Source organism: Rhea pennata, chromosome 5, assembly GCF_028389875.1.
Source record: "Rhea pennata isolate bPtePen1 chromosome 5, bPtePen1.pri, whole genome shotgun sequence".
NCBI classification, from domain to species: Eukaryota; Metazoa; Chordata; class Aves; order Rheiformes; family Rheidae; genus Rhea; species Rhea pennata.
In genome coordinates this window covers 24,829,778-24,854,749 of record NC_084667.1, presented here as the reverse complement: position 1 = coordinate 24,854,749, position 24,972 = coordinate 24,829,778, and the positions used below count along the sequence as shown (strand labels likewise).

General features: G+C 40.3%; 1 protein-coding gene across 2 annotated transcripts in view; it reads right to left on the bottom strand.

Moving 5' to 3' along the window:
* Nucleotides 1-2,945: 2,945 nt before the first annotated feature.
* SHANK2 (SH3 and multiple ankyrin repeat domains 2) overlaps nucleotides 2,946-24,972 on the bottom strand; it is a 306,101-nt gene continuing 284,074 nt past the window's right edge. For both annotated transcript variants that reach the window (XM_062576509.1, XM_062576510.1), the window contains 4 exons: nucleotides 18,683-18,813; nucleotides 17,202-17,334; nucleotides 13,700-16,112; nucleotides 2,946-3,519 (listed from right to left, as the gene is read on the bottom strand). In XM_062576509.1, coding sequence (XP_062432493.1) covers nucleotides 2,946-3,519; nucleotides 13,700-16,112; nucleotides 17,202-17,334; nucleotides 18,683-18,813 — 3,251 coding nt within the window. The remainder of the gene's footprint in view (nucleotides 3,520-13,699; nucleotides 16,113-17,201; nucleotides 17,335-18,682; nucleotides 18,814-24,972) is intronic.

Genomic DNA, 24,972 nt, shown 5'->3' with positions numbered 1-24,972 from the left:
TCTGTAGCAAAATCATCAAACAGAGCTAGAGACCAATTCATCTTGGCAGAGGTGTATTTTATTGGTAAAAGTAGGTCCTTTCAGGTCTCATTATGTTTAGTTTGTAAGACACAATGTAAAAATAAACTATTTCATTAGCTCTTTAATGTTTTAAATCTCTTTCCTACTGATTTTATAGTACCTGTTCTTTCAGTACCTGAAAAGATACGTGAGCAAGAAACACACCTGTTCAAGAAAGGGATTACCATCAACTGTAATTTACTGTGTATGTCAGCACTCATTAAACTTAAATTCAACAATAAGGTTGTGATTAAAAAGCAGCTTAAAAGTCAACTTCTACATTTTCATTTACTATCATATTTTCTAATGTATTTTCTGGCACATATTATAGAGGTAATATCAACTGTACCCAAAGAAAGAAACAAACAAACAAAAAATGGAAAAATAAAAAGAGCATGGCATTAGTGGTTTATTTACTGAATTCTGTCATATCACCAAATGGAAGACAATGATGGCTAAATTACCATTTTTACACTTCTTAAAGTATTATTTGATGGCCTCAAGTTGCCTGTATTGACTATCTGAATGAGACTGTCATTTTCTATGATGACTATGGAAAAACGCAGTTCTCTTGAAAGTAGAATGCCTTAGTACTTGGTTTTTATTACAAGGTTACTTGGAACTTTCAAGTACAAATATAGCATAGTAACAGATGTTAAGTCAAAAGATTTGTTGTTCCATAAAGGGGGCAGGAGGCTAAATACGTTGCTTTTTATGAGTATCCAATGCGTTGGTAACTATAATCACTTTTGAAGAAATATTCATCCTCCTTTGTAGAAGTTCTAGCAAAGATAGAAAATATAACACAGCTCTGCTGGTTCAGATGCATCCAAATGAGGTTGATTTTTAAAAAGGTCAAGACTTTATAATTATTCCACAGAAATAGTATTAAACCACAAAAGTTTTTGTTGTTTTTAACTTTCTAGCACTGAAGTGGCACAAAGGCTGCCCAGTAGACCAGCCACTTATTTTCTTAAAATATTGTGCTTATAAACTATCTGTACAACTATTTAAACTTGCAGTAAAGAAAGATATTTAAAATGCTAAACTTTATGTACTCTTACTAGGGCTGTTGCAGACCTAATTAGACACTTGTTTGTGAGCAAAAATAATCACAATAAAAAAATTAGAGATAGGCTGGACCATATCAAGGACCATATCAAGGAAAGAAAGTTCAGGTACCTTGCAGAACGTAAGAGAACCTGAAAGTATGGTAGGTAGGCAGTCTGGCCAACCTCGCGCCACTTACCCACCTGGAACATGTTGAATAGTATGTTAATAAAGACCTACAAAACTCACAGATATTAAGAGGTGTTAATTACAAGGGGAGGTCAAACATGCAGAGAGAGACTTGTTAACTTAAAAAAAAAAAAAAAAGTCAGAATAAACAAATCTGTGTGTTTCCCCTTGCTGGCTTGAAGTCTCCGGGAAAGGGCAGGCTCTGGCAGCCGGTTACGGGTGGCCGGGTCTGTGTGGAGCCCCGTCTGCCTGGTCCGTCTGCCCGGTCCGTGGCAGCGCAGGTGCACCGCTCCCCGCACCTCGCCGCAGCTGTGCCAAGAAATCACGGGAGGCCGGGGCGAAGCTGCCAGCTCTCCGGTGAGTGCTCAGTCTGCTGGCCTTGTCAAAAAGCCAGTACATGTTAAAAATGACAAAAATGAGAAACTGGATACCTACCCAGTTCTCCTGGCCCTTGGCACATTTGCATTCTGAGACACTACAGACCTCTTTCCATCTTTGTATTAGCTTTTTCTACCCTTTTCTTTTTGTAACAAGCTGAAACATTTCCATTTCTACTAACAGGCCAGAGTCCCTCTCTTACTGAAAATACTGGCAACCTTCCCACTGACTTCAATGGGAACATTCATCTTTCTTCTTCTTTTCTCTTGACCTGATGTTCAAAATGGCTAAGCACTTATGAGTCACTGAATTAAACAGTATCTCTCGGGGTTCAGCATATTTGAGTATCTGACTTTGAAGTCTAAAAGGTGCATCTGTACATAAACCCAAACTGTTTCTGGCTTGTAGAGTTCACATTATGCCTTAGCAGTAGTTGAGCTGGTTGAAAACTGGGGGTCTCAGGTTCATACTAGCTTCATTTTGTTGTACCTCTAAGGGAGCATTCTTTCTTAGCGTTTATGCAACTTCTGCATCGTCTTACAGGTCAAGTCAATGGAGCATGTATTGAACTTGTTCTGCCACCTTGGAAGAGCACTAAATATAACTGCAGAAATAAAGAAATACCAAGTAAAACAGAGCAAGGTTACCTTTGAACTAATTCCAGCAGAGCAACCAGCTTCACTGCTAATAAATTACAGAGCTAAACTAGTTAAAAAACAGTAATGTCAACTTTTGTACCTGCCTTAAAATTGTGCCTCTAATACTAACAAAAATGGTTTAAAAGGGTAATGAAGCATGTGTCTCTCCTCTTAAAATGAATTAAAGGTTTGGGAAGGAAACCTGTTAGGAGACTGAATGAATGTGAGGAAGCGAATATAGCGCTTTTAAATTAAGAAAGTGAAGCGCTTGCAATTTTAAATTGAAAAAAAAAAACTAGTATGTAATGGTTCCAGCAGAATGGCATTATCAATAGATGATAATACTTTTGAAGTTAACAATTTTCTCTCTCTCTCTCTCTCTCTCTCTCTCTCTCTCTCTCATATCTCCCCACAACTTTGAAATAGAATAGCCCCACTCATGTAACATGTTTAGATTTATGTTTGGGCACATAGCATACAGTCTGCGTTACCTGAGTACCAGGAATTAAACATTTCCCCCCTCCCACCCCAATTTGGCTGGCACTCGCAGACAGACAAGGCATTTGGGGTATTTCAGTACCAGCCCATCTCTAGTTATCAACAGAAGTTTATGAGGCAAAATAGCTATTCTTATCTGTCCAGCAGCTGTTTCAAAGCTCTTTCTATGTTCATTCTGTGCCCAACTCTAGTCACTCCAAGGTCTATCAGATCTTCCTTTTGTAGATTTGGTAAATGAGTGCCATCTATTTCATTGTCCATAAATGTTTCTTTATGTTCACCTAAGTTTAGACTTTCCAACCAATCTGCCACATCTGGTTTAGTCCACAGGTGGACAGGCTTAGTTGTAAAAGGCTTATTTGAGATTGGCTGTTGTAATATTGAGGGAGAAGGAGACCTGCTGCGCCCTGTGGTCAAGCCAAATAAGTCCCCAGAGGGGGGCTGGCTGGGTAGGCTAAATACATCAGACAGAGTTGGAGAAGGAGATGAAGCTGAAGCAGAAGCAGTCAGAGGAGCAGGCATGATGTCTTTATTAATCTCTGTAGGTGAAACCACAGGGCTTGGAGCATGCCTTGCTCCTGAGGTCCTACTGTCATAGTCTGGGGACCTGCTCTGCAGTGTGATCGGCTGGCTGGCTCCAGGGCGGACAGTGAAAGTGATTGTTGTACTTCGGGTACCTGAGACAGTACTCATGACTTCTGTGCTCCTGAAATGGCAAAGAGACGGGAGAAATTAGACACATCCGCAGCCAGCTGAAAGGTCATCCATATCAACACATGGTAAACGTGGTTTTGTAATGACACTTTTTTGCTTTTTCGTATGAGCAGTATCAGGTTAAAACTACTCAGACATCATTAAATCTCTCCCATGAAACAATCATCAATGGTAAGCCATGAATAAAAACAAAACCTCTGTTTATGAGCAGGTCGGAAAAACACTTTCCAGAGCATATTTTTCCTTTGACAGGCTACAATAAATTGACTCATAGTTACATGAGAAAAACGATGTATAATAAGCACAGAGGCCCTTTGTGTTGCCAAGGAAGCACAAACAGGAGTTGATCTTCCCTTCACTGAATGGAGGGGTGGGATCCTTCCTTTCAGCTTTGGCCTATCAGTTTTATACACTGTAAGATAATGTAGCTAATAATACTCTTGTTATGGAAACCATTTGAAGCATGTTATTAACTTGGATTTCGGATACTTAAGCATCTACTTATTTGTGAATTTTAGGGTATATTTGAATTCCTACTCATTCACAGAACATGCTCAGAGCTCCTCCTATTTCCTTTTCTGTTCAGAAGGCCTTCTCACGCTTTAAAAATGAAACAGTCCTTCTGACTACGCTTTATAAAAGGACTTTTGCATTGCTTTTTACATGGAAATTATACTTCAGTGGTTTCACTGCAAAAGTTAGGAGACAAAATTTTTGTTACTGTGCATGCCCAGAGATGCTGTAGTTGTGATCAAGCCACTGACATTTCTCTTGCTTAAAGGAAATGTGAGATTCCAAACTTGGCATGCACAAGACTTCCTGCGAGGCTAGTGCTGATGCTGAGACTGACAGGGTGGGTGAACTCTACTTTTGTCTAGTGGCTTAGAACAGATTTAGAAGTGGAAGGTCGAGATTCTAGTATGCTCAAAATGGCTAATCCCACAGCTTCTACTTCTCAGGGCGAACGCTGCCAGTTAGTGTGTGCACTTCACGATCTCCACCTGAAGCTGCCTTGAACTCCAGAGTTTTTCATTTTTAAAACTCCCTACCAACCGGAAACCTTCAGCCAACTAATTTTAGGCACTTGGAGTCTTAAGCAGGGAGCCCAGGCCTTCTCTATTAGCCCTAAAGTGATGCCAGCAGCTCCAGAAGATGATTTTTAGCAAGCTGTAGTTGTATTTCCAACCCAAACACCAAATACATTCCATATCTTGGTGCCAGGCTGTCCCCAGTCCCGACCTGTCATGCCCTGGGAAGAACTAAAGATGCCTTTGGTATGCAATGGCAAAAACCAATGCTTTTGTTAGTAATGCAGTTTCACCACCGTGCACGAAAGATCTAATGGGGACAGCCAAAGAGTGAGCGTGGTTGCATATAAAGTGCTGCCGTGGAAGCAACTGGGTCTCTGCCTGAATGACTGCTTAAATATTTTGAGTTAACAGTTGCTAAGTGAAATACCAAATACGGTTCATGCAGCAGGAGTCAGACCTACACCGGCTATCCCTGAGGTATGTCCCTCACCACTAGATAGGCTTTGCAAATCATACCGCCCCTGTCATGCCCCCTCTCCTAGGGAATTATGAAGCCGTGCTGAATCTTGCTGTGACCCTGGGAAGCAGGATTCTGTGTGTAGGGTCGCACCCTGTCTCACTGAATGGAGGTCCCAATGCAACGTAACTGTGAACTCCCACAAAAAGGTGAGTGACTTGAATTTGGTCTTCTACTTCCTGAAAGGAGTAGTGGTTAAAACTTTAATTAAAAAGATGGTGGTACACACTTCCTCATCAGCTGGTCTAACCTGCTCCCCCTAACGACCCATTGCCGAAAAGAAAAAACATAGGCAGAGAACCAGAGGCAATGCTCACGAGCTATTAACCCCTCTCTCCCATAGCAACTTTACTGCAGCCACAGCTACTCTCCAGAGCCCTCGTAATACTGAACTGGAGGCCTTTCTCAGTGTTTGCTTGGTTTGCTGCTGGCTATCACGAATCCCAGTCCCACCTGCTCCGTGTACCATGCTTGGGTCTTCGGCATGTAATTAATGTTAGAGAAATCAAGAAGCCACAAAACTAGGCATCACATAACTTAGAGCACTGCTACACTGAGATTCAGAGCACGTTCGTATCATAGTGAGTATCTTTCAAATAAAACTCCAATACTCTGTCATTAGAAAAGCACCAAGAATAACTCCCTGGAGAATATACATGCTATTATTCACACAAACAATCCCACCGACTTCCCACAAATTGTTCCATATATTTCAATGGGAACAGGGGGATCCTTCTGAGGGTTGAAATACCAGTACTTCACTTTTAAAACACAGTAGGCGCAATACTTCCAGCACTTGTGTCACTGTAATTTTATAAAGAAAGGAAACACTTGGCAAGGTTTTGAGAGCTTCCTGTGATTTGTTTGGAGCTTAATGGCTCCAGTTGTCTTTCAGGACGGGAGCTAAACATTCTTAAAAATAAGTCTGTGGCAAGAAACTACTAAATTCTGCTAACCACAGGGAGCAAATTATTTCTACCTACTTTAACTTAGCCTTAGGAGTCTTACATACCTTAATAAGGTATGATATCATTTTAAATCAACAAAAAAAGTGCTTTGAAAGAGCTTGGGATAATGCTCTCTTAGTGATTACACGAAGGGAAAGAAGAGTTCTGTATAAATGTGGGTCTCTCCCTATCTCTCTATTTGCAGTGAACCTTTTATTTAACTTTCTTGTATTGCAAGTATCAGAAATTACAGTTTTGTATTCCTATCAATTGTGGCAATACCAAATAGATGATGAAAAACCATCCTGTATTATGCTAGACACTGGCAGATCACTCCTGTTACTTAACTGATAGCTCTGGGTTCAGTGTCCACCTCCCACTTGGTAACTTACTTTTGTGCTTCTTCTGCATATTGCTCCTTTCACAGACCCCCTGTACACCCTTGTCCTGGAAACCGTTCTCACTGTTCCTTTAAACAAATTATACTAAGCCACTAACACGAACTCCCAAAAAGCAAACTGTGTGCTGTCATTTTAAGCATTCCTCAGACTAGTGTTATCTAACCTCCTCAGTCCCACAGGCAGTAACACGAGGAGAGCAATGCAATACAGGCACGATTGTACTTTGCTCTTCCTGTCAACCTGGATCACAGTAATAACTTCTTGTGGCTACAAGCAATATTGAAAGATCTGTGGGCATCTTGCTTTTTTCAAGGCATGGGTTCAGGACCACATAGTAGTAAAAGAGAACTCTGAAATTAGGATAAGAAAAATACTTGTTTTAGTTGCTGAATGAGGTTGCAACATCAGCTCAGTTTATAGACACATCAGTACTCAAGCTATTATAAATATCAACCCTTTAATGATGCCCTCATTTCAGAAAGCTCAGAGCACTTCACCAACAACAACAAACATAAAAGCGTAATCCTACAGCAACACACCTTCTCTGAGAAAGTCATTAATGCGACGGCACACTTGGGAGCACAGATATAGACTGAACCACAGATGTGTCCCCACTAGTCACTGCTGCAATGGCAGTGCTATTTAGAGCTGACTTTAAAGCAACTAGCTGGAAGATGACAGCTGATCTAATCACAGCAGTCTGGGGTCACTGCTGCCTGCAACACTATCCAGCAACCTGGGTGAGGAAGTGTGTGCAAAGCTCCATGGTGCTGTGCTTCAGCTGGCACTGGCACCAGCTCTGCCTGCATTTACGGTATGGACAGAGCCCTTCTGAAGGTCACAGCAGTCTGCCAAAACCAAAAACAGCATTTCCAATTTTTCCAGTCTAAAGCCCAAGACTAATTTTTCCCTTCTTTTTTTTTCCTTTCCTTTTTTTCCCCCCTTCTTTTACTTGCCATATCAACTCAGTGTTACATAGACTGCCATAATATGATTGTAATTCATGAAAAAATACACACCTTTGTGTAACTCCTATCCATCTTAATGATGATTTATGATATCTACAATATGATCTGCGATGCAGATACATCCTTGACACCAAGAGTTGTCTTGGATGTCACGGTTGATCAGTATCCTGTTCAATAAGGGGGCAAGTATCTGCCAGCAGGAAAGTAGACACGTTTCTGCTATGCTGTGGATTTTTCAAGTTTTTAATAAAATTTCTCAAGCCTTATTTGATCATCCGTTATACTAAACATATTAAATCTAAGTTAAACCTGCCTAAACCTAAATTGCATTTGAACTGTATAATTCAAAAGGTAAAAAGTATGATAATTATCTGAAATAAAATTTGTCTTAATAGAATCAGCATATGGTAGCAATTTATAAACATTCTCTGTTTTAAGACAGTATTGATTGCAATGCCCATTACATATTGTCTCATATTAAAATCAAAATATGTAATTCCTATGTCACAATGATGCCCTCTCCAAGTATAAAAGCCATCAACGCAGCTTGGATGCAAGACATTCTTTTAAATTTTAGATCAGATTTGCAGGATCAAAGTGTACTGTTAATACCCACAGCAACTCAGTGAAAGAAGGCATGCTGCAACAGCTCCTAGGAGTAAAACTCAAAGGATGTAAAAGGATGTGAAACTCAAATGAACTCATGCTCTTCTCATGAGAGCTGTTCTGTCCTGGAACTTGCCAAGACTTGCTGTCTCTGACAAAGCTCTTGCACTGTCTTAGAGAAAAAAAATCTTAACAAAAAAGACAATCAATGAATATACACAGGGCTATAATGTGATATTAGGTTTTCGCAGGTTTATGAGGACATATAAAACCAAAATTTTGTCTTTATTTCCTATAATATTTGTATTTTTGTGTTTTATTTTTAAAATTTTATGTTAGGAAAGGGAGGAAGACAGTAAATTGTCTGTTTGGGGGGGGGGAGGAGTGAAAATACGGGTTGATGCGATGACTGACAGGATACAGCGCTTCTTGTAATGGAGGTACTTTAGTGGGAAGAATTGAGAAATGGTTAGTGTCCGCTGCAAGCAATACTGTACCAGCTGAAGCAAAGAATAATCATTAAAGGTCTGTGGGAATCCGTTCAAAACCAACAGGTTCAACGTGGCTGGAGGAAAGAGCTGGCAACAGGCGGAAAGGGAATGGGCCCGACGGGGAGCGGGCCCGGAGGTGGCCTCGGCAGGCTGGGCAGTCTGCACCCGGAGAGGTGGAGGTGAAAACACCAGGGCAGGCTGGAAGCAGAAAGGGAAAAAACTCACCGCCTAAAATGAGGAGAGATTTAGCAGCTACAACTACAGCAGAGCCTGATTATCTGGAGGTTAGTTTGCCTTTATTTTTAACTTCACAAAAGTACCTAAAACTGCACTAATCACACCCTCCAAAAACCCTGCAGAATTTGAGCACATTTGAAAAATGAAGCTCTTTATGTAGGTGCCCAGCCTAGTTCAGGGATCCAGTCTTGGGTGCCCACGTTACGAAAGTCTTTGCTGAATACTTCTCTGATAAAAGTGGCTTTTACTTCAGTTTGAGAGTACATGCTATTCCTGGTTTTTAGAATGGCTACCATTTCTGGATTAGGGTGAGCTAATCCACATAGCACTCTGTAACAAAGTCAACACTGAAATCATTAAAATGCAATAACAATGAGTGAGCATTAAAGAAAAAGCAAAATGTACAACACAGAATATTCTACGCTTTATGGTTGTCACTTACTTCATGGCACTTCAGCATGACCCTCTTCTGACAACAGCAGTCATGAGAGCAAATAAAAATGACAAAATGGAATGACTGAAACACTGCAGAAATTACTTACAAAGCAAGCAATCCTGTGAAACCGGCTGACAAACAATTAGCGAAATGAAATGAACCTAATGGACACAATAGTAAACTGTAAAAGCAAGGCGTTAGAATTATCCCACAAGAGATGTGTTTCATAAACTGTAAAATCCAGAGATTCCTCACAATAAAGCAAAGGTAGGATCAGTCACTGTGCAGGACTCACTACCAAGTTCAGTTCTGCCTTACCTGATTGTGGAAAAGTAGGAACTTTCCAGGTATTTATTAAAAAATAAAAATCACACATCCATAAAAACCTTTACTATAGGCAGTTTGACCTTTAAAACTATATGAGCTATATCAACACAATACAAATTATTTTTCCTAAAGGATTTAATCCTGCGTGGTTAAGCAGCCTCCACAACTCCTTATATATAATAACTCCATTTATAACAAGCATTTATCACGAGTAAGAAAGATGCCCAACCTGCCACAAAGGGCACTAGAGCAGTCCGCCAACACGGCCAGAAAAACATAAGCACCATTTAAAATTTAAGTTGCTTCCTCCTATGGCAAAGCTATTGATAATTTTGGTGTGCAGACAGTGAGACCAGTAACAGTTACTGTTCATTATTCCCCGTTAGTACACTGAATGGGGTGAAGTCATGGTGGAAAGACGATGTTCTCACTGGGGGCTGCGTTTCTTCTCCTGCAGAGCCACTAGGTTTATTCTGTGCTAATCACGCTGACATTATTCAGTCGCTCTTCCAGGTTGCACAGATCATTACGTTGCTAAGCAACTCCGCGGTTCGCAGAGTAAGCACTAGTCTGCTAGCCTGAGAAAAACCTCGCGTTAGTCTTCTCCCTATTTCTTTTATCAGCTCCGTATAAAAGCCAGGGGCTTTTTAAGTGAATTTATAGCACTGCTATATTTACACCATAATAGTCGATTCTGTTATTGCACTTCCCATGCCTTCTGTCCCACTCCTGACAACAGAGAGTCACCTTCCAAAAAACTGGCTTTCCATCCCCCTCCCCCCTTTTAGCTCTGTGTCTGGGCATATCCAAATTCAGAAATGGAAATTATGACCAAAATTCATCATTGGACTCTCAGCTCCTGGCTCCCAGAGAAAGCCATGCCCGAGCACCCGGGACCCCTTCTGCAAGGAAGGCTGGGCAGAAAGCGGAGGACGTGACACTTGCATATTATGGCCTTGGATTTAAAACCTAGATTACACAGAGAAACTAGAAAAAAATTTTACAGTCAAGACTGAGCCCCAAAATTTCTTAAAGCAAACGATGCCCAAGATTAGGAGTGCAATGAACCTATATTGATTAAAAAGCTGCAGTCTGGTACCTTCTGATCAAATACTTTAGTTATGCTTTTACTTGTATAAATTAAGCAAGCACATCCTTTTGCTTCTTCCTCTTTTTCTTTCCCCTTCCATCCTCCTCTCTCCTTTCCCCCAGCTGGTCACTGCTGCTGAGAAGCAGATGGTGTCCAGCCAAATGTTTCCATGCTCTATTTGAAAATCTTTAAACTCAGTGTTTCCGTAAGAACAATTGAAAATTATAAATACACAGTATTGAATTCTTTTTAAAACAACATATGAAGAAAAAAGCAGGTCTAGGCCTTTTCTAATGTAATAATTGAGAGAGAATTGCTGCTCAGTACTATAGAGTAACTTCTTCATAGTCCTCATTTATCAAAAACATACAAAAATATATTTTACGGTTTTCTGTAGCGAGCCATTATGCAACTATCCACAGTTTAATTCACCTCTAGGCTACCTTAACAGTGCAACTGCCATGACTGAACTGTAATTGTATGTCTACTAGCTGTGCAAAAATAACTTCTGGTGATATTTAGAAATGCTATCTGGGCTATAACTTCATACCTTTCACAATGAACAAATATATATTTTTAATTTTATCAGGCTGTTAGTGCTGAACGATGCGAACATAACCCAAGCGAGCCTGTGAACAGTGTTACTATTTATAACACTTTCCAAAACCTCTCTTTGGCTGAAAGATATGAACAGGCCTACTCATTTTTTATCTTTTTCCCTTTAGCAGAGCTAATGAGTTGTTCTTTAATTCAGCAGAATTCCTGCATTCTCTAAGCTAAACCTCCCAGCTCTCTTCCAAACGCTACCAACAGAAAAGGGAGTCACAAGCTCTGCACTTGGTCGTCCTAGGTTTTAGCGTTAAAAAGAACTCTCTAAACTTTCTCTACAATATAACATATACGGGATTACTCTTGTTTCCATGACAGCTTGCTTTTCTCCAAAAAAGTCATTTAACAGTTCTTCCAAAAAAAAAAAAAAAATGTTTCCAGCCTTTATACCTGTTTAAGTTTCTTTTCACAAAAAAGACGCCTCTCCATTTGCTTCGACATTTGATTTTCCTCTCAGAAATGCAGCACTGTGACATATTTACAGTACCATGTAGTTACTTGTCTCACAGTTATTTACTAATAAAACAGGAATGAAAAGGATCTCTACTGTAACCTGGAAATAACAATCAGTCTAAAACACAAACAACATGTAACATACATAACAAAGTCAGAGGTAAGATTCATATGGCTTAACAAGATGATCAAGCTTAGGTGAAACTAGTATTCTTAAAGACATAAGAAAAAACAGTAGGGAATGAAATGGTCAGATTCTGCTTGTCTTGTAGATACAAGACAAGCCATATGTAGTGTAAACTTAGTCCATGATAACTGAGGATTTTATGATTGCCCAAGGTATTCTCAAATGGACACGGTTACACTGCTGTGCTAACTTTTGTTTAAAGATTGTCCTCATCAAATGGCCAGGCCAGTATGTATCATTTTTTTTCTTGCACAGTTTACATGGTATTTGCTTTTCATGTATTAAGCCTTTTTTCTGTACAGGCTCCTCAATTTCTGCTCCATTTAGTAAGCAATCAGTGACAGGAATTCCAGAATTTTGGCATTTTCCCTCTCTCTCTTTATTCTAAAAATTCTCTATGAACCATCATACCTTCCTGTCATCAGTAACAACTTACATGTGGCAGGAAATTATATATCTACCTAACTGAGGCTTTTGATCACAACGCTGTGTGATCAATCTGAATGAGGTGTCATTTGCAATTAACAGAGTCACTCTCTCCATAAAACCAAATCATCTTTTTATGCATGCTTTTCAAAGGCTGGGTTATTTACCATCCAGCAGAATAATTTTGAGAAAATTTACTTAAATGGCATATTTAAAACAGCCCCAAAACTAGTGCTATTTTTGGCAAAAAAGGCATTTCTATGGAGTAGGCCACAGCAAAATATTTGCAGCATTGCAGTAAAAGACTGCTATATGTAAGGCCAAACCATTCTGTGCCACAAAAAGAAATACCTCGGGCTCTCATAAAACTAACATAAATCACTTTAAAAAAAAAAAAAAAAAAAAAAAAAACAAGTGTGGATTTCTAGATATTATATCCATATTGCATATCAATGTGACAACACAATTACTTGTGCCTTCACCTAATAGCATCTGAATATTTCACCACTGTTAATTGCTTCTGTTTTGCCAAGCGTAGCTTTTTCTTTTCTAGTAAGAGCAGCATCCAGCTGTTCTGTGTTTTGCACAGGACAACGCGGCTGCTCCTCTGCAGCAGGACATGGTGGCTCTCTGCAATTCTCTCACTTACTTTCTGTAAACTCTTTTGGAAACCAAGTCTACAAGGATGAGTTGCACTAAATTAGCAGTGATGGTGCTCTTGGTAGAAATTTACAACATCCTTCAACCTGTAAACATCATAGCCTATTCACTAAATAACCATGCACAACACAAAACAAACTGAAAACCCATAATACCCCAAATAAGGGGTAGAGATGATGAATTAACAGTTTAGTAATAATATGAACAGTGCAAAGTGATTGCAACAAATGATTAGCTGATAATCACAGATAAGTAGCTTTATACTTCATAATACTGCAGATTATCTGAGATATCTGCATGAACTAAATAATACCATGCACTGAATGTGAACTAGGTCTCAACAAAAATGGGTTTTTTTCCCATTTGTAGCCAAAATAAGTTACGGTACTGAAGAAAATTTAAATTACTACTGCATTTTAAAATAGAAAGTAATAGAGAAAAATGTGCTACTTAAACATAAATCTAAGTATTTCACATCCAAACAACTGAATAGTTTGTGGAAACAGTCCTCAAAGTTGGAAAGGACCAAGAGCTGCCACCCACACAAAGGCAACTATTCTTGATTCAATTCCATCAAAAAAAAAAAAAAAAAAGGTGATGTAGACCACAGACACACTGGTGATATAGGAACTTCTTCCCTTCTGTGAAACTGTTTGTCACAGACTATTCATTAAGCAAATATGTACAATAAAAGGTATATACTTCTTTAACATATGAAATTTGAAGGGAAAATTAGGGGACTAAATCAACCTTTTATCAGTAAATTATGTTGCTAATTACAGTTACCTTGTACTGAGACTTGCAGTTTTTGTTCCAGTAGGTGACTCCAATCCTTCCCCTGGCTTTGAGGATTTCTCTCTGTTCATTTGCTGCAGTATTGAGTTCAACTCACTAATAACATTAGCCTTTGGGCCTGAGAGAATCGGGCTTTTCACCTCCGTCACATCACCCCATAGCTTAGATGTCCTTTGGGGAACAACTTTAGCCATATTGGGCTGTGTGCTGATCGGAGGTGGGGGCGGAGCGGGAGGCGGAATAACAAAGCTGTCCACAGTTTCTTCAATTAGCGCATCTTTGTAAAGTGCATTGCTTTTGTTAATTATGGGCTTCATTTTTGGCTTAGGAGGTACTGGGGGTTTGTCCACCAGAAATGTTTGCCCATCTGCATAGACTGTACAAGTATCCAAGTTCTCGCCACCTTCCGAGGACAAGGTAGAGATGCTGGACACTGTTGAGATAGTGCTGGTTGTCTCTAAGTGATGGTCACTACTACTTCGACTATCTACCTCCTCAATCCCAGAGTCAGTGACGTTATCAAAGCTTTCAGGGGGTGGCAGGAAGGAGGCAGGCAAACAGTTTGAAAGACCCACTTGTTTTTTACTGTCTAAGGAGTTGGTTGACTGGCTGGGGGTAAATGGTGCAGGTGAAGGTGTTCCATTTTTCCTTTGCTTCATCAAGTCTGTCAGAGCAGAACTGGGAGCCGAGCGGTCATCAGGGATATCAAAGCTGTTAGCGAACTCCAAGGGAGGTGGTAGGGGCTCAGTAAACATAAACTCTTCATCAATATCAACTGATGCTAAGGGTGGGGGAGGGATGCGGAATGGCAAGATGACAGGGTCATCGACAGAGCTCGCTGCGACGATGGTTTTGCAGGGAGACGCTGGTGGCTCCGGCGCAGCGGGTACACTCAGCTCACCCTCTGCATCCTCACTCCCTTTCGGTCTCTCTGGCGGGGAGTTTTCAGGGTTCGGTTCCATTTCCACTCGCTTCTCCTCTTCATCTTCAGGTGTGTCATCCGACTTTGCTGTGTCCACAGTGTGAACCATTAACAAGCCAGCTGACTTCTGCTGTGAAGTATCCACAATGTTTATCAACATGTTCTTCTTCTCCTCAGCCTTCTTTTCTTTCCCCACATCTGTTTCATACTTGTTCTCAGTCTCCTGCCTTCTCAACGGACCACGCGTATTTTGCCTAGTGACAGTAGCAGTAACAGGAAATGTCGTTTCAATATTGGGTCGCAGCTTTGTATCGATGTAAAGTGGTTTGTTAAGGTCTGCTTTACCAGCTTCTCCTTTGCCTGGAATTTGCTGTGTTTGTTCTTTCATGGCTCTGTCCCTGGCAGAGAGAGCAAGGGCTAGTGGTGAGTTTGGGTCTAATAGCTTTCCTGTGACTGGGTGAACATAGTTATCTGAGCTGGATGCATTTGTGGACTTAGCTGCCACTGTACTGTTTTCAGTACCTTTTGTTTTGGATGAAGCATTTAATGTCCTTGAATCACTTTGATTGCTGGGTTCACTACTATTAAAAAGATTTTCAGACTCTCTCGGTGTGGGAATCGGAGTTGGTGACATAAGCTGTCGAAAACCATCTTCACTACTAAACATTCCTTCATCAGTAAATTTAGATTGCCTCATACGTGGTGTTGGTGGCGTTAGCCCAATGTCCTCGTCTCCTAAGTCTGTTGAAAGGAAGGCTGGAGAATTGCGCCTTGCTTCCAGCCGCTTCTCCCGGTCCCTCACTGCTCCAGCGATGGCTGCTGCAAATGGGCTACTGACACCTAAATTATCATCAGGTCTGAGTTGCCCAGGTTGCTCTGAAGACTGAGGATCAATTTCCATGCTGCTCCCTTGGCTACTCTTCCCACTACTGCTGGTAGATGGTTCTTTCACAATGATTGTTGGAATTGGAATAGAGCAGGTCTTCTCTGGACTGTCTTCAACGTTAGACTGCTTCACCAGCATCCCCTTCCGCCGTGCTGGTTTGGCTGGCACGTAAACTGCTTTGCTTGCAATCTTCCCAACTTCAGAATATGGGTTTTCTGGCATCTGACCTCTCTTGTTCCTGAAATTTGCCTGAGATGTGACACTCCTACTGTACAAGTCTTCCGAATCCAGTGAGTAACGGTCCAGTTCTCGTCTGTAGTAAATCCCTTTGTCCCGTATCATCGTTCCCACATTTTCAGGCCTAACCAAAGAAATTTTTGAACCTGAATTCTGATTAAATGCAGGTTTAATTGTTCCATAGCTTCTTGATGCTGGGACCTTGGGAGAGTTGTACAGAGACGGGGAAGGTGGTGGTGGTGAAGGGGGTAAGGACTGTGGTGGTGGTGGGATATCTTCAGAGGTGTCAGGCATTGAAAGACTTCTGGTAAATTTCAACATAGGAGGAGCCAAAAACTGCCGTTCTTCCTCTGTTATTCCTAAAAATCAGAAAGTATATTTAAAACATTGTCTTCCACTGGTTTCCCTCATATTTCTGTGTACAACCTGAATTGCTACAGTACATTTCACATGGCATGAAGCATATGTGAAATTATGAAAGAGCTCTTTTGGCAGATTCCTACCATAAACATTTTTTCTTGTTGAACTTCCAGAGACCTAGTTGCCAGAATTTAAAAGAATGCTACAGAATTTTAATTAAACTGCTCCTTAATGTGTAGGCAAATGTTTTGGTTTTATATATCATCAAGGTAGCTGTAGAGAAGGGCATTTTCTTTGAAAACTAGCAAGCAGGGAAGACATTCTGTGCAGAAGAGTAGCTCATGTCTGGCTCTAGCACTCTCTAAATGCATAAAATAATGCAACTTAGAAACATAATAAATTTTTAAGATACACTTGAAGCTTAGCAAAGGGAATGAGAAGATTCTTCTGGGGAAAAATAATAATGTTTTATTTAAGCAGATAGTATTATATTACAAATATGGCTTTTACCATAAATAAGTTTAAAAATATCTGTGAATTTTAGATGACCAATTTTACAGAAGCATAATGTGTTTCTAATTTGATAAACATCACGGCTAAGGAAGAGTACTACCAAGAGGAAAATAAGCCCAAGTTTGGTCTATTCTTTTTCTTTCTCCTGTGTAAAATTATCTTTTGTCATCACTTGGAATGGAAAAAAAGCTGATTTTTATTCCATTTGATCAAGAAAGAATCTGTTGTAAACTGCATAGCATTACAACACTTTTGCTTCAATAACAAGCGAAAAAAAGAGAACAACATTTTGCCCTAGGTAACGCATTACAATGGACTTGAACTGATCTTTTTTCTCTCTTCTCACTGGCTTTCCTTGTTAAAGAGAACTTTCTAAAGAAAGGAATTAAATTTTAATTCAATCATATTTGCCCAATGTCATCAAGCAGAATGTGGAAATTATAGTATCTTAAATGAGTTTTTTTCTGTGAACTGTGTATAAAAATGAAGCAATCATTCACTGGGGTAAAGATGATGGAGACATAAGCTTTAAAAAAGAAGCAAAGTTACTGTATGTAATTAATGCACAAGTAGACTAGGCATGAGAAGCATTTTACCTATAGATTTTTGTCTTCTCATTGTACCCCGAGGTATACCCAGAAAAGGACCTTGAGGGCTCCCTGGTACAGTGGGCGTCATCACAGCAATACCCTGTCTCTCATACATGGACTACAAAAAAAACAAACAAAAAACCCCACAAACATTAGAGCATGCAAGTCTCTCTCTCACACGTAAATAACTCTTCTGTTATATTTTAATATCCTTCTTTCTTACTTAGAATTCTTACAGAAAATGACAAATCTGGTATATTTTTGGGGAAGAGGTGAGGCGAAAGGGAAGGTTGGACTTTATTTATATATTAATGCAAGGACAAGAGCTGTAAGTGGAGTTAGTTGCAATTATTTACCAGGCAATATGTTAAATTTCTAGCATGTTTCATGCGCTGTGAGAAAAAGCAAACATAAGCAATTGCATTTTGTTTCATTCACTTCCCAAAAACTCGCCACAGGTATTAAAGTTCACCAAGCACCAAGCCAGCTGCTGTCTTCATTCTGAAGGACAGACATACTTGTGGTCTCTTGCACAGAGCCAAAGTGTCTGGCGCAAGGTTGCACAGGAAGGCAGCGCTGCAGCTAGGAATGGAGCAAAGTCCCCGGAATCCCACTGCACTAGACCATCCTTCTTTCTTCTAGGCAATCAGAAGAATTTCTTATATCCTAGAATAGTCTCAATTCATGCTTGAAAGCCCCCTTCCATACCAAGCTGCTGAGAACATCAAAGTGCTTGTATCAGGACTGGTGCTATTGCAGACAAATAGGCAATTGAAAAAAAAAGATCTAGACTGCAGGAAAAACAATATTTTTTCCACATTCAAAGTTCCGCAGAAGCAAGTTCTGCAAACGAGGAATCCAATTTTCAGAGTTTTGGTGTTTAAATTTTTAATACATGCTATAGTATTAATGTCAATTCTTCCCTTACAAATCATCATGTATTATTTAATCAAGATATTTTATATGTCATTAGGAATAATAAAAACCTGCAGTAGTAGAAGCCTTCACATCAGTGGAAATTGTGTGGCTGTGTGAACAGAACTAGTGTACCTTATTTTCAGCAAAGTACTTTAGCTTGGGTTTAGTGTGGTACTGACACCTCCAAGTTCAGATCTTACTGGTGTCTCACTGACTCAGATTACAGGCAGAACAAGTTCACATCTGTTTGACTAACACTGAGGCAGTCATGTTGTAGCTGTGAGACTCTCAGGATAAACACAGGGATATAACGAGAAAAGGTACAGAGGGGTACCTCAGGGTATCATCATGTACGTATCTTCTATTAAAAAGATTATTATTAGGAATACTGATGGACCATACCTTAAATTTACAAGATAATAAAAGGAGAGTAAGTGCATAAGCCATTTTTCTAAAATAATTTCTCTTGTATGCCCAGCACATTGCCAAAGTGCCCCCTCAAATCAAAATTTCAGAAGCAAAAGCAGTATTTCATAGCTACCACTCACATTCATATCTGTAGCTGAGGGAAAACATCTACTAGAAGGCCTCTGTTTAATAGTTGCCACTCTTGAGTCCACGGTTGCATTGTCTGCAATTCTTGATGGCTTGGAAACTGGTACTATTTCATCCACCTTATCTGTAATATAAAAGTATTCAGTAAAATAAATATCATTTGTCCAAAAACTGAAAATCTAAGTATTGCAAGGTCAAAGGAAGAGATTTACTTTTCAAAAAAATGCAAAGAAAAAGTTTTTTTGGCATTTTAACAAGGCAATGCTTGAGCATCATAAGTCGTGCAAGCCGAGCACTTTTTATTGCTGCTACATAACATGCATGCTTTAGTTTTAAGCCTGCATGCATTTAATGTTTACTTAGTGTGACTCGAAAAACAATCCTCTTCTTCAAACCTTCAAAATGTGAAGGGAGAATATCTATATAGAAATGGAAAGAAGACCTTTAGAAATAATGAATCCGTACAGCACTGTTTCAAATAGAGATACGCAGACTGTACTTAGTCATCAGAATTTCAGTGGTATTTTGGACAATAACAAGTACTGCAGAAGTGCTCTTTTATGCCTATTCTCTTCAAGTAACTACTTTCTAATCTCTTCATGTTCTCAGATTATTAAATTAGCATTATTGGTAACTGCACCATTTATTAAATGAAACTTTTCTATGTGACTTATATTTTAAGAAGGCAAAATCTGGGATAAACCTAAATGTATTTAGTTGTAGTCAGAAATAGACTGAATAGGCAAAGTCCAAATCTGAATGAGAACTTCAACATCTGGATTTGGGATTCTGATCTAACATATAACCTGATGGTAAATCACAGGGAAAATTTTAATCAAGATCTTCCAAGGTTTAGAGTGTTTGTTTTAGCCCCATCACCAATTTTGATCACAAACAAGATTAATCAGTATTTAATATGTCACGGTACTCCCTCAGACTGAGGGCCTCAAAGTGCCCTCAACAATCAACTCATTGAGCCTGACAGCTCCTTTATTGCCACTCTCCTATTAGTATGAAACTAAGGCATGGAGAAACTAAAGGAGCAGCCTAAGCCTAGAGAGTAATTCAGTTTCTGAACGGGTACTAGAATCCAACTTGTATTGCACCCAGTAGGTTTCCTTATTACCCCTTTCATTACATTTTACTTTCCTAAGAAAGCATAGACTGCAGTTGGCACTGTATCAACTGTTCTACAGTTGGTAATCATGTTATTTTAGTGTCTTTTTCCCTTGAAGTTTCACCAAAGTAAGGATTCTTTACATAGCCTGTAGGTACCTATGAGAGTACAGCACCATTAGAAGCGATCCCTTAGCCTGGCTCCTGGCTTTATACTACCTAACTCAGAGCAACTGTTACTGCTCAGCAATTAGATCTCTCCCAAATATTTATTTGCTTCAGCAGAAAAGTGTAAGTACTTCATTAGGTTACTACAGACTTTAGTACAGACTTAAGAAAACAGGTCTCTGGTGGCCTAAAGATAGTGTTACTATGCAAAGTATGGGATTTGGGGATTTTGACTTTACCTCTCAACTGGAAAGCAGCACACTCAGGGCCTGGATATGGATATGGATGGGAATAAGGCAGGCAGGAAAAGAGATTTTGACCTGTCTAGGCAGTAGATTTGGCTGATTGAAGAGTGATTTTTTTTTTTTTTTTTAATGGAAGCAGGTGGAGCGGGAAGAACATTTAGCCTTGTGGTTAGGAAGAAGGTTGTCCTAACTGCAGATATTTTATTGTCACAGGCATTCAAGGAGCAATCAGGAAAGGGAAGGCTGAGCAGAATCAGTAAGCTGAACACTGTCGAAAGCTGTCTCACAAGAGTAGTGATGCTTCTTCTTTTCAATGCAAGTTAGCATTCAATGTTTTCATTGGTCTACTTTATTTTTGTGTGTTTTAAATCATCCAGTGGAAGGAGTAAAGGAACCATCACATGTATTCAAAAATAAAACACGCTTCAAATCACATTTCATAAGACTTTGTAATACAAACTGCGCACTTCCGAAAGAAAAATATCTGCACTTCTGCTCAGCAAAAGGCATCAGAAAGCAATGGTGTAACCATAAACATTTGAACTATACAGCAAAAATATGGCTAGACTGTAGAATTGTATTCAAGGGGACCTATCACCAGGAGCTTCAAGGGTGCAGAGATTTCACATTAAGTCTCTCCAACCTTTTTATCATCCCAGAAGACAAAAAACTGGCGTTTGGGATACAGAGAGAAGGAAACTTGGGAAACTGAAGCACTAAGTACTCAAAATCTGTAAATAAGAAATATAAATATACCATTTAAGAACTGATCCCCTTTATTTTTAACAGACACATGTAACCATATACCCATTCAGACAACAAAAAGCTACAGGGAAAGAGTGATGAGGCTATGACAGACACTTGAAAAACATGAAAATATTTGTTCAGGGGATGAAACACACATACCCTCCAACTGCATTGATTTTGCTCGACAATACCAGAAGTCAGATCCAAATTTTGGATCTGACCAAAATATCAGTTGGTACCAATTCTTAGTATCACCTGCTACCTCCAATTGGGAAAACATTTATTCTGCCCAAGTTTATTGCACATTTCTGGACTGTAGACAGGTTCTCAGTCCTTCTGACCCTATAGCTTCTCCCATCCAAGTGGTGCTTTGTGCCTTTCCAAATCTAGTTAAAGCACTTTGAAATGGGAGAGGAGATCAGGTTAAAAGCTTAAGGTGGTTTGCAAGAAATGCTTTAGGGGTTTCTTGCATATTATTTCCAACAGCAGCACTGCTACATCTGCACAGCTTGTTCTTTTGCTCTACTGTCTTTGATCAGAATGCAAAGGTAGGCTGCAGGGTGGCTTTTTAGAACTCCAGCAAAAAAATCTGAAGCTACAAAAGCAGCCAGTCTGTGGAATAAAATTAATCCTAAATGGCAGCAGCTACATGGCGGGTCCTGCAGAATACATCAAAATTTTAGCATCTGGCTGCAACTGCACCATACTTTTGAAGTGAAAGCATTGTATAAAATAAAAACATTCTCATTGTATGATCATACATGTGCTAATTAGGCCAAGAAAATTAACTGTCTGACTTGTATTTAGCTTCATTCAAACTCATCTCAAAGTAGTAAGACATAAGCATGTTGGGACAAACTTTCACTTGCCTTTGCCTTTATGAACAGATGAGGCTGTTCAACTTCATAGTACGTGTGCAAACCATATATGCACCAGAAATACATGTTCAAAAGGCAGCACATCCTGGAATAATTTGTCAGCCTTACTAAAGGATTTTTTTCCTCCAACCTTCTTGTGATCTTAAGTATTTTGCAGCATGCATTTCTTGTACCAGTGAGAGGGGAATCTCACAAGCTTGTATTGGAAATTATCTGAGGATACCTTTACAAACAGTTTTAACAAAAGAGAGAGAAAAAAGCCACAGAAAGGGTGCAGAAATTTTGCACCTGGTGTGAGGTGTGTTGACGGTGGCCAAAGCAATATCCGATGATATTCTTTAAGAGAACGTAGCTGGATTTAGGTGATAGGGAAGAAATATCCTATACTGGAAAGAGCCTACACTTGAGGTTGACCATTCCAGCTGCATTTCATGTTAAACTGGTCATTTAGCAAAGTACATCCACAAGTGTGTGCGCGCGCACGCGCGCGCACACACACACACACACACACACTTATAAGGGAGCAATTTGTGGCTGACTGGTAGAACAACAAAATGTTATCATCTGCTTTATTTTGGTTAACTCCAGTCTCAGAGAAAGAGAGGGGAGAAAGTGAGGGCTAGGGCTCGCTGGAGGGAGAGCAAGAGAGACAGAGCACAGCTCAACTGTAAGCACAGAAGAGGATTTTTAGGCCTACAGTTATTCACTAAGATTTGCCAGAGGAGGAGTTCACTACTGTTTTGCCATACAAACTCTTCTGAACCTTTACGAAAAGTTACAAAGGGATGTTGAGAGTCAAACACAGGAGCCATGCTACACCTGTGATAATTAGTTACCACTGCTCAAGGGGCTCCTGGTAACAGCGTCCTTTCAGAGAACTGTCAGGGATACCACATGTATAAGCCAGTCTGATGCCTCTGCATGCATTTATAGCAATTTGAGTGCCACTATATTAAATTCCCCCGAGAGAGGCAGCACCAAGAGATATAAAATAATTTATTGCAAAGTGCACTTCCATCTGTCCTGTGGGTTACCAATAGCACCCAAGTTCTGCTCAAGGTGCCAGTCCTCAGGAAATGAGGTGGCCTGAAGGCACAGAAAGTAGTTGCATTTTATCAGCATGTAGGTCATCTCTGATGAAAAGCTCTTAATCACAGACATAGTAGCACAGTACCCAACAGCATGTCATGACTTTTACATTTGCCAGAGATCCGGCTGCTAGGTAAGTTGCTTTTTTTTTAATTATTTGCTTTTTTTTTCCTTAAGTAATTAATATCTGATAATTACAGGGAACAGTCTCCTCCTAACAGATTTGTTGCAGGAGGTTGTTCTTATCCCCCCAAAATACATTGCTTAGTGACTCCTGTTTCCAATCCCCAGACTCTCTCAGAGGAAAAATTATAATGCTGCCCATCAAACCACCAGATCCATCATAAAAGAAACTTTGAAAATGAGAGTCAGGTGCCTAGATAGATCTGGTGGCACATTACTATACAGGCCCCAAAAGTTATATATGAGATATGATCCTGGCAACATTACTGATTATACGACATAGCCAAGACATGTGGATTAGCTCCACCGAGGGTCTTAGAAAGTGAGCTGGTCAGACCCACAGAGGATAAGAATGATCATGGTCCAGTACAAGCTAACCCCAACACCTCAGGCTGGCATGCCAGAAACACCAGGCAAAGACTGATCGAACACAGTTTTGGAGGCGAGTATTGCCAAGACCTGTATACTTACCACCAACTCCAGAATGCTTGCTCAGAGGGGATGGGATAGTGGAGAAAGAAAACTCAAAAAACAGCTGCCTCAAGAAATGACTTGTATTTGTAAGAAAAGCAATGAAGGCCTGGCACAGAGTAAAAAAAATGCTCTTATGAAGTTAAAGTGAAAGAACAGAGGCAAATGTTCTTCAAATACCAGCAGCACACATTGTTAACAGTGCAAATATAAACTACAAAATGTTAGACTAATCTAGTCAGCCAGAATACAATGTTAGCCAATGTGGAAATGGTTGAAATCTGCCACCAATGGCCTTATGGCTAAGAATTAAAAGGACAGGCACATTAAAAAAAAACAAAAACAAAAAAACAAAAAAACAAAAAAAAACCCTAAAAATCCTATGGTGTGGTTATTTTTTCTTCCCTCCCCCTTTTGCCTGGCGTGTAGGCATGGGCAATGAGGCCCTCTCAGTTATGGCTCTCTGCAGCCGGCCACTGCGACAAGGCAGAGTGGCCTGTGGTGGTTCTCGAGAGTCACTTGTCCCTTCACCTCCTGGTAAGCACACAGTGGAGGCTGCCACTGCGTCCTCACCAGTCCATGTTGAGGCACAGGTTAACTCAACATGGGGGGTGGCTCTTTGGGAGATTCGTGTCTCAAGGACCTGTGTCCTTGGCTGTTTGAGGAAAGCTAAAATCTCTGACAGGTAGTTATGGATGGCTCTTGTGGAGGTAGCCACAATGCCTAGCTGCAGCTCCATACGGCCCATGGACTGCGACATGAGACCCATGGACTGTGCATGCTCCCTCTTGATATTTTCCAGCAGCTGCACAATCCTACTGTTGGTTTCCATCAACAGCTTCTCTCCCTCTGTTAGCTGGGGCTGCCCTCTCCAACCCCGATCCCTAGTGACAGGCTCAACACCGCGGTTCTCTTCATTCATTTCATCATTTCCCTCCTCCTCCTCAGGAGAGTCACTTTCAAACTGAGGAGTCCTACTGAGTGACTGATCCCCAGGAGACTGTATGTCCATGGTACACTCCGGAGTCCGCGCTGGTGTTTGAAATCCCTCAAAATCTTCCCCAACGTTGCTGTGTGTTTCAGACGAGGACAATGGCCACTGCCAGCTCTCTGTGGTCCTGGCCGGCGAGTCTTCATCAGAGGCAGGCACCGAGGATTCCTGTTCTTCTGCCGGCGTGGATGGTGAGCTCCCTCTGTGACGGCCAGCTTGCCCCGAGGATCCAGGAACCTCCCCATCTTGTTCCCCAGTGACATCTGGCAATCAAATAGAGGAGCAACAACCACTGTATCTGAGGCCAGGTAGATGGAGGTATCTACATGCATTGGACAACACATAGAAAGAAGCCAGTTGGGAAGCCAGAGTGTATGTGTTCGGGCAAACAGAAG